Source organism: Triticum urartu, unplaced genomic scaffold (genome assembly GCF_003073215.2).
Source record: "Triticum urartu cultivar G1812 unplaced genomic scaffold, Tu2.1 TuUngrouped_contig_6494, whole genome shotgun sequence".
Lineage (NCBI taxonomy): Eukaryota > Viridiplantae > Streptophyta > Magnoliopsida > Poales > Poaceae > Triticum > Triticum urartu.
In genome coordinates, this window is record NW_024117259.1 from 1 (window position 1) to 10129 (window position 10129).

At 45.8% G+C, this 10129-nt stretch overlaps 1 protein-coding gene and 1 non-coding gene across 2 annotated transcripts; one reads left to right on the top strand and one right to left on the bottom strand.

The window, feature by feature from the left end:
• The first annotated feature begins 5825 nt into the window (after positions 1 to 5825).
• On the top strand, positions 5826 to 5899 carry LOC125530692. Its single transcript, XR_007292972.1, has one exon. It is a non-coding gene; the product is annotated as a small nucleolar RNA snoR60 (small nucleolar RNA).
• Positions 5900 to 5918: 19 nt separating this feature from the next.
• Positions 5919 to 10124, bottom strand: LOC125530691 (phosphate transporter PHO1-2; the record flags this gene model as incomplete). The annotated part of the gene is made up of 12 exons (XM_048695087.1): positions 5919 to 6414; positions 6492 to 6628; positions 7041 to 7319; positions 7414 to 7566; positions 7652 to 7696; positions 7776 to 7880; positions 7979 to 8222; positions 8384 to 8504; positions 8598 to 8727; positions 8820 to 8894; positions 9716 to 9764; positions 9913 to 10124. Coding segments are annotated over 12 exons (1638 nt in total), but the record flags the coding sequence as incomplete, so codon positions are not given.
• Positions 10125 to 10129: the final 5 nt, after the last annotated feature.

Genomic DNA, 10129 nt, shown 5'->3' on the forward strand with positions numbered 1-10129 from the left:
GTGGTCTGCGGCGAGACACGGAGGCGCGCCGTGACTTCCGTCCGTCCGGTGGGGGTGGGGGTGGGAATAGGAGTGAGCGGTACTTTATCGCGTTGAGGGGCGGGCAGACGGTGACGGCACACCCTCGCCACAGCCTGTTTCTGACCGGAACGCTCTTTCCAGAAAGGGTTCCAAGGAAGGTCCCGAAGGGCCTAGAAGCTGGTGCGCAACGACCCCAGGAGGAAATTAGTTAGGCTGGTGTATATTTAGCCTGTTTTAAATTGTTGTCGGTGACAAAAACAGGTACAGTATAAATTTTTCGACCTAATTTGATCCAGCTTTAAAAGAGAGTACACCCGTCTAGAGCGTCTCCAACACCGGCCCTCGAAACGGGCATAGCATTTGCCCGCGTACGTCGACATGGGCCGGCCATCCAATGCTTGCCCCAAAACCTCCGTACAGACCCGTGAGATGAAAGATGGGTGGGTATTTATTACCCCCTCCCAAAATGACTGTTGCGACCTTAAGGACCCGTAAGCATTGGGTTAAGGACCCTATAGGCACATGGACACATGAGAGATGGATGCTACACCCATGTGCAGGGTCAGGGACCCCGTGGGCATAGGGTTAAGGACCCTATGGGCACATGGGCACATGAGAGATGAATGCTACACCCATGTGCAGGGGGTCAGGGACCCGTGGACATGTGATGTCTAGAGACAAAAATGGCCTCAACCCCATGTGCACGAGGTCAAAAGGGTCTGAGGCACGAGTTACCCAGAGATGTTTCTTGGACCCCTTGAACATGGCATCCTCGACCTCATGACACAGAAGTCCCATAAATGGAATAGACTCACTTAAAAAAAAGAATTATTCCAACCTCGCCTAGGTATGTCTGAAAATGAAAAATGTTTTCTAAAAATTTCTCAAATGAGATAACAAAAAACCTAAAGCAGATGATATCTTATTGCAAGTGTGGCCTTAGGAATCTAAAAGAGGTTGCTCTGAAGAGATAGATGTGTCCCGGCCTCTATTGTTCTCTCGTAGCACCAATCACAAATGGTAAGGGTCTAACCATATTTTTAGTGTTAGGAATGGGAAAGCTTGGTGTGTATGTTTCACTGTTTTGCATGATCCCAAACTTTCATGTGAAAATTTAGATATGTAAAGAAAAATCAGAAACACAACACATATTTCTACAAACACTAAAACTTTCAGATTCAAATTCAGAATACAAATAAAAATAATAGACAATCCAGATGTAAATAATGTCATTTTTGACTATTGAAGCTATTCATGTTGGATTTGTCTTTTTTCCTCTCTTTGTCTATTTCTAATTTCAATTTGAACTTTTTTGAAGTCGTAGACATGAGTTGTGAACATTCACAATAAATCTAGAATTATTTGGAACTGCTAAATTTGCCTTTTCAAATTGGGATTATGGGAGCATTTGAGTGATGGTATCGTGTATTTGTAGCTCCCCACCCCATCTAATATTCAGTTTATTTGAGTGGTGGTATCATATATTCACCCCCTCTGCCCCTCCCCTCTGCACCATCTCAAAGAAAGTTATAACCCATTAAAATATATTTTTAGTGAGTTAACCACTTCTCACCATCTCATATAATTGCATATAACTCTATAAACACTTTACCATGCCTTTAGAACCACCCCACTTGTCCCTATATTTGGAACCCAACGGGTTTTGGCAGACCCAAATTTCAGCATCCAACTGCCGCCATCACCTAGACCGTCTTCTTCTCCGGGCCAGGCCACAGATCCTTCGGAGTCGATGTCGCCGACGCATTCCAGCAAGGACCAGACAATCCGATTACATGTGTAGATGCAATTTTCTTGTTCCGACGACCAGTAGCGGATCTAGCCCAATAGGTCAGGGTGAGCCAACAATATAACTGTTCATATAAAATACTTTTCTTAATATATTTTTTTACTTTTTTTACTATGCTATAAAGCTATTCAAAAAATCCCAGGGTGGGCATGGCCCACCCTGTCCACCCTCTACCTCCGCCACTGCCGACGACTACTAAGAACTCCAGTTGCAATAACATAGGCACGCCATCAGCATGTGCAAAAACGAGAGGATAGAGAAATGTCAATGGACTGTATTTTTATTTTCTTTCACAGTTTTTTCTTATAATCTCGATATAGAACCTTGCTCTTTCCCAACCCCCCAAAAAAACGGTGTACATATTTCACATAAGCAATTCTTTTTGGATCCAAAAAAATATGTTTTTCTTTCAAAAAGGGGCTACGTGTAGCCCAGGGACCAATCTATTTTTTTTCCTTTTTTAGAATATAAGATAACTTTTTGCAGAAAGTAATAGTAGAATCTTTTTTAGGATAAGTGGATAGTAGTGGACGATGGTGCATAAATATACACACACCCAGACCCATTTTAGTAAGCCGTGCACAGGTAGGTGTGCTGCCAAGAAGTTGTTGCTACAATCCATGGGCACTGACATGAGCAAAAGAAGTGAGCAAACGGTTGTCGGTGTCGGTGGACAAAAAAACAGGTGCCTATCACATAGATTTCTGAATTCCCAAAACTAACTTGGATCCTGCTTATAAGAACAGAAATAAATTTAGATACAAAAATAATCTGCTGCCTTGGTCTGCACCACACGGTGGAGAAAATGACGCAACTGCTGCGGTGAGCTTCAGACAAGGATTGCACTTAATTAGATACCTTAAAATCACTGGGCTGATCTGATGGTACACGGAAAATCGCCCAACAAAGCGGTTTTCAGCTGACCAAATCATCAGGAATATAAACTAATGGGAGATTTGTGTTAGGCTGAACCAAAACTACATGCAGCGGAAATTAGAAATTCCAACCTGAAGATACCACAGACAGAAACATCGCACTCTTCCGGACAGTACCTCCATGGCGGTTTTTCTGCCAGTGGCTATGCAGGAAGGAAAACAGAGCACACTGCTCCTCCGTGATGGCGCCCGCCCTTGTCGCTGACAGAGATACCGTCCAAGAACTTGCCGGCATCCTTGTTCTTGGAACGGCGACATTGCCATGGAACAGCAAGCAGAGGGGAACCTTGCACCGGCAACTCGAAACAATTTGCAAACTTGTAATGCAACTCCCGGCTGTGCAAAGGGCCTGATCCGGATAATTCAAGTGGAACAAATCAAATGCAGGTGCAAAAACCAAAAAAATTGGAAGACATGCCACAAACCAGCCCATGAGGCCCTAATCCAAGCCAGCCTAGGTCGCAGATAACCGTTGCCGTCTTCCTTCCTTCGCCCCTCTCTTCTCCGAAATCATTCTGGGAAGCTTACGCACCCCGGTCGCGTTATCTTGGCCGCCCGTACGTGCAGGGATCCGTGCCGTCGTCAGCCGTAAAACAGGTCACGGGCATTGCGGCAGTGCAATTACCCTTCACAGGTCTGTGATCATCCTAGTTCTAGTAGGCTACTGTGCATGAAGTCTAGCTGGGCACTATAGTTAAAAGACATGCGCATATGGACAAAGTCAACAACAACACAGCTTCACATGCTCGTGACATGGTTTTGAACTTCACTCCGTTTTTGGGATACGCGGCTGGGAGAGGGTTCGCTGGCAGTGCCTTGTGACCATAACTCATGTACTATGCACATGTTTTAGGACATGGATGAAGTACACAATGAAAAGTCACGGTTCATATACAATGTACATGATTTGGTAAGGCCAAGACACTGAAAACATGAACGATGCACGGGTTCGACCAAGTCAAACCATTAGGTCAACTCCAATGCGGTGCCTCAAATCATTCACAAATGTTCGGACTTCATAGCTCGGACATTTTTCACCATTCAACGTCGTGGGACAAACGTCCGTTGCATTGTTCGAATGTTCGAAATCTCACAAACTGGGTACAGTAGCAACCACATACACGGAGGCGAGCACGGGACGCCATGTATACAACGGCTAAAATACACGAGTCGACATGGACGTCGGCACGGTAGCGACGACGGACGTCAAGACGAGCATGATGCCTTGGATACAATGGTTAGAATACATGAGTCAACATAGACGTCGGCACGGTAGCAACAACGGACGTCAAAGCGAGCATGGCGCCATGAATACAACACTTAAGGTACGCGACTTGACGCGGACGTCGGGACGGCAGCAACGGAGACGAGCACATGACGCCATGACAACACTTAGGGTGCACGACTCGATGCGAACGTCTGGATGATAGCAACAACGGACGCGGAGACGAGCACGTGACACTACGAATACAACACTTAGGGTACACGACTCGACGCAAACGTCGGGACGGTAGCCGGAGACAAGTACGTACGTCATGAATACAACGGTTAGGGTACACGAGTCAACTCGTACAGGTCATGACTCTCTCTCAACTTTCGGGATGGGACTAAACTTTAGTCTCACTCACTCCACTCACATGTGTGCATGAATGGCCCAAAAGAATTTCAGAATTTTAGTTGGGCATTGGGCCAAAGGCCTTCTAGCAAAATTCCAACATCTGGCACGCTGGAATATCCAGCGAAGCTCGTTTTGCAAGCGAGCTGCCGCCGCGACGGTGTCGTGCGTGGTTTGGCGGATGGGCGGCGACACGCACCTCCACGACAAAATCCCGACCGGCGACGCCTCGGTTGCGACCCTCCTCCGCTCCCGCTTTGAAGCCGACGGTATCGACGCGCTCAAGCGCCTCCTCCGATAGGTTCGCTTCACAAATTCTCCTGGATCGGATCCTGGCAAAGTTGGGAGTCTGAATCTAGTGGAATTTTGAAGAATGTTACTTTTGATGCAATTGGAATGTGGCGTTGGAACCTGGTACTTAACTGATTGTAGATTTGTTTTTATATTACTGCAGGCGCTAAAATGCTATGACATGGATTGGTCAGGGATTCTGCAGTGTTTGCTTCAAATTTGTCTTTGGGGATCCTGGGTAGCGTGGATTAAGTTCAGGCTGATAATATGCCCTGCACCCAGACTGAAACTAATGTTGAGGAGCTTGTGACATTATGTTAAACAGCATGTTGTTTTGGCTTACGTGCTTGCTTCTCTATCAGTTTGGCTTACGTGCTTATGTAGTTCGGTGCACATTTTTAGTTTTACTGCTAATTGGTATGACATGGATAAGCAAATGTTAAACTAGCTTAAATTCAGCGGGATCATTAGTTTTTTGTCATCTTCATTGGGTTCTGTTGTTAGATTATACTACTCGGTTATGCTTCTTGCACGCGGGAAATGATGTTCATTATTATTTGATGCATTTTTTTGTGCTAATGCGGGTGTTATGCTCCTAGCACATGTGGAATGATGTTCATTATTATTTGATGCATTTTTTTGTGCTAATGCGGGTGTTATGCTCCTAGCACATGTGGAATGATGTTCATTACTGTTTTGCTATTATATAGAATGAGGACGGGTCCGAGGTTGTAGTATTTGACGCTGTTCGGGCTCGCGGAACTCGTGTGCCGTACCTCAGAGCTGCCTCCGGAACAACCGTGTCTCATGTGTGATATTGTTGAACTGGTGTCCGGTGAGATCTCACTGCAACTTCCTTTTTTATTGCTAAATGACTTCAGCTCTGTGTGTTTTTTCTTGACGAAGACCTTTACTTGCAGACTTAGTTGCTCTATGCTGTGGAATGCTCAAACCGGAGTGAACAAGAGGACTAATGTGATTACCATCATTGAGGATGCTATTGCTAGTTGGCATGGTTGGTTTTTTTCGTTTCAGATGTTCCACAGCCTGTCCAGGTATGCCTTAGTCTTGCTCACTATGAACATCAGTTATTATTGTCTTACACTTTCTGTTATTGTTTGTCTGTGTGCAACTCCTTCGTGAGTTATCGGTGGCTTAGCAAAATATGGCTTTACTCGGATTCCCCTTCAGGACATCAAAACGATGATGCAAAATCGAGTCTCAGATGCATTTGCATCTTTTCTTCTTTAGTTCGCTGTATTTCTTTGTTTTGATTATAACCGTACTTCAATCCATTGCCATCACATTGGGTGGTATACCAATTGATCCCCATATTAGTGGTTTGCACTAATTGGTGCCTAGCAATCTACTGTTATCAGTGCGCAAAGTTATCCTGACTTCAGTGTCTAGCACCTCCTGCTGCTGGGACGCCACGGACGGTGCCCCCAAGCTCGGCGTCCCCTGCTGCACCGCGTTTGCCTGGGGAGTGGGGTGTCACGAGCGAGCTACTCGCCCAGGGAGCACTCGCTGGAGCTGGTCTGGGCAATGGCAGCCGTGCCGGCAGCAGTTGCACGGAGCGTCTTGGAGGATGCGGGCGATCGCCGGTCCGTGTTGGTATCGGGAGCACGTTGTTACGCTCTTCTCTCCGTCTTAATCATCAATCCGTTTCGAGTTCACGAAATGGTAATGGGACAGTCTTCACTGCTCTGAACTTGCCAACATTGTTCAAGTGTTCGTTCTCCAGCCTGCAGTCCAGTCAACCCGAGTTATAACCAAAATGTTAAACTGAAGATATTTCCAGCTTTATACTAATCTCAAATACCTGTAGAAGTTCCAGTGCCCACGTCGGATTATTTCCAAGGAGGCAAGGGAGAAATCCAGTAGGCGAGTCTCGTTCTTGCTAACACGGATCTTCATCACACTTTCAGTCCATGCTAGCCGAAGCACTAGATTTAGCATCTGCATTTACGAAAGGATTAGTGCTCCTGAAGCCTGTCTTTTCTGTGTCAATGCTGCACTATAAATCAGTTGAACAAAGTAAAATACCATAGAAATGTAGTAAGTGAACTTGTTCTTCAGGATGAGATCATCCCGGAGCCATAGGTTCTTAGATTTGGGAGTGAAAAAGCCCCAATCCTTGACAAAGTCCCAGTAGAGCTGGTAGACGGTGGCGCCTGAGGACGAGATGAGGACCATCCACATCCAGAATGGAGTCGGTGTGACATTGTACTTGCATCTTCATCACACTTTCAGTCCATGCTAGCCGAAGCACTAGATTTAGCATCTGCATTTACGAAAGGATTAGTGCTCCTGAAGCCTGTCTTTTCTGTGTCAATGCTGCACTATAAATCAGTTGAACAAAGTAAAATACCATAGAAATGTAGTAAGTGAACTTGTTCTTCAGGATGAGATCATCCCGGAGCCATAGGTTCTTAGATTTGGGAGTGAAAAAGCCCCAATCCTTGACAAAGTCCCAGTAGAGCTGGTAGACGGTGGCGCCTGAGGACGAGATGAGGACCATCCACATCCAGAATGGCGTCGGTGTGACATTGTACTTGAACCTGACGGCAGCCGCCACCATCGCGGACACGTACTTCCCGGCGTTGGCGAGCTGATTTATGTCATGTTCCTCTATGTACCTTCTTAAACACTTCAAAATGAAAATGGCCACAAAGTTCAGTTTGAAACTTATTTTGACAACTTGAGATCTTACTGTTGTTTGTTTATATCGATTTGATTTATACCTGCATAGCTCTCCAGTAGTAGGGGAGAAAAGAGATCACATAGGCCAGGTGTTTGTACTGCTGGCTGTTAGTACACATCTCATATGGGTTAGCCCTAAAGCTTCCTGCCATGAAGTAGCACGCCGCAAACTCCACGTGTCTTAACAATGGGATCTGGAACATATACAAGTTTAGCTTATAAGAACTTGCATTTTAAAAACCCTAGGTTGTATGATAATTGTGGAAGCGTAATTGTTACCTGGCTAGTTAACTGATCAGCCATGAAGAAATCGGCCATCAGAACCTGGAACACAAGGCAGGCCTACCATCAAACATATGTTCATGACAATTCGTTGAATCAAAAATGGTAGATGTCTCCTTACCTTGTAGAACGGCGAGAATATGATGCTGCGCATTATGCGCATGAAGCAGTAGCGCGTCGAGCGGTAGAACACGTTGAACGGACAGAATAAAAGTCCGACCGACAACTGAAAGTAGGTAGATTCAGAATTTTGAGGACTGACATCAGTTGCAAGCTGCAGCATAACTCGATTTTGGATCCAAATATATGCTCTGTGTTTCTTACCACTACGAGCCCCCCTGGCACGGCGTTGGCGTAGGAAGCACCGGCGTTCCTGAGGAACAGGTTGATGACCAGCGCGGCGACCACGGTGCACATGATGGAGGCGGACATGAGAAAGGCGTCCCGGTGCGTGAGGGCCGTGTTGGGCGCGAAGTCGAAGATGAAGTTCTGGTTGATCCTGGTGCTCTTCCACATGAAGAGGTTGCACCCGTAGAGGAAGCAGTGCAGGCTGATGAGTGCGAACATGCTGCACAAGGGCAAAGGAACAGTCATCTATTGTCATGTCGAGGTAAAATTGCATCTAATTATCAACTATTCAATGGAGATATAAAAGAATAAATGAAATATTGAACTCCTGCTGAGAACAGAGCTCCTAAGTCTGGTCAGAACCTTGGGTTTAGAGGTTACCTGAAAACATGGTAGACTACCTCCATGTAGGCCGTATTTCCCGCAGAGGCAAAAATGCCGGAAACATGGGCCAAGATGGCGTATATGATGAACAGACTCACAAATGTGCCCGTGAACAAGCCTGAAAACAAACACGAAACGAAGAACCACAGAGTTAGAAATTTGAACTGAAAATACATGGTAGAATTGTGATGTCTGAATTCTGCGAGCCTACCTACGAGGAAGGTGATCATGTGTGTGTTCTTGGGCTGCTGCGGGTTGAGGTACTTCATCGCCACCATCCTGTCGTTCCCCGCAAAGTGGTTCAGGAAGAGCGACTCCACCTCGTCAGACAGCTGAAGCACCTGTTCAAAAATTTCATAGTATGTATGTAGACTCATTAGTTCATTCGGTTCGTCTGCCTTACAAGTCTGAAACTCTTGTAAGTTGATGATACCTTGTCGGACGTGCTGAACGACGATATCTTCACCTTCTGCGAGAACAAATCCGTCGCTCGCTGTTGCTCCGACACCTGAGTTGCCGACAGCGAAACAAATCAGTTTTAATCATGTTCATGTATGTCAATTCTATCACCAGTCCTTTTTTTCAGAGCTAGGTTAGTGCAAATTGCAGTAGTATGCCAATTCAGTAAATCACTAGCTGTGTGTGCTACTTGATTATAGTTGATACTACATAATGACCACCAGTATATTCTCGGGTGAATTCCATATATGCCACTCAAAACTTGCCCGTATTCCCATCTGCCATTGGAAATTTCCCTCTCAAAAGTGTTAGAAATTCTCGGGTGAATTCCATATATGCCACTCAAAAGTGTTAGAAATTCGGAATTTGCAATTACGGAGATTTATTTTGAAATTCAAAAAAACTTGTTTGAATTTCAAATCTGTTCGGATGCTACAGTATATCGTCGCTACAGTACGGACGCCCCGCAATTCGAGATTGGCCAAATTTGTTCAGAGTGCTACAATATGTCGCCGCTACAGTACCAGGGGCAAAGTCGTATTTTCACATGCCACTTGACAGTCAACTAACAGTCAAACTGGCCATAGTGGCATATCTGTACACGGTGCAAATTTTCAATGGCATATTTGGGTGAGGGAAATTTCCAATGGCAAATGAGGGTACGGGTAAATTTTGAGTGGCATATATGGAATTCACCCTATATTCTCCTCTAAAAGAAGTGCTAATGCAACGTCCTTAATCATTTGTTTTTTTTTTTAGAAAAACAGGGAGCACCTCTCCAATTTCATTGCTGAGAACGAAACCAAGCATCATGTGGTTTAAATGACTCTACATGTACATTTATGTATATGTTGCTAGTGGGCAAAGTACCTTGACGAATTTCTTGAGAATCTTGGTGAAGGCCTTTACATTCAGAGAACTGCACCCATCCATCCATCATCCATGCAACAGAAAAAGCACAACAAATCCGTCAGAGATGTCACAATTCTCACGGCGAAAGCAAAGGCAATTTTAATCAACTGAATGAGTCGTGCATGGCGCATGGCGATGGCGGCCGGAGTGTGCACCTGAACTTCTTGAGCAGCTCGAGGCCGCGGTAGAGCGCCATGAAGGCGTCGCGGATGTTCTTCTCGGCGTGCTGCACCTTCTTGCGGTGGACGAAGGCGGCGGCGGGGTCGGCGCCGTCCTTGCGCAGCACGTTCACCAGCTCCTCCCACACCTTGAGCGCCGCCCGCCCCGGGTTGCTCGCCGGTATGTCGATGCGCACCGTCGACGGCAGGCGCC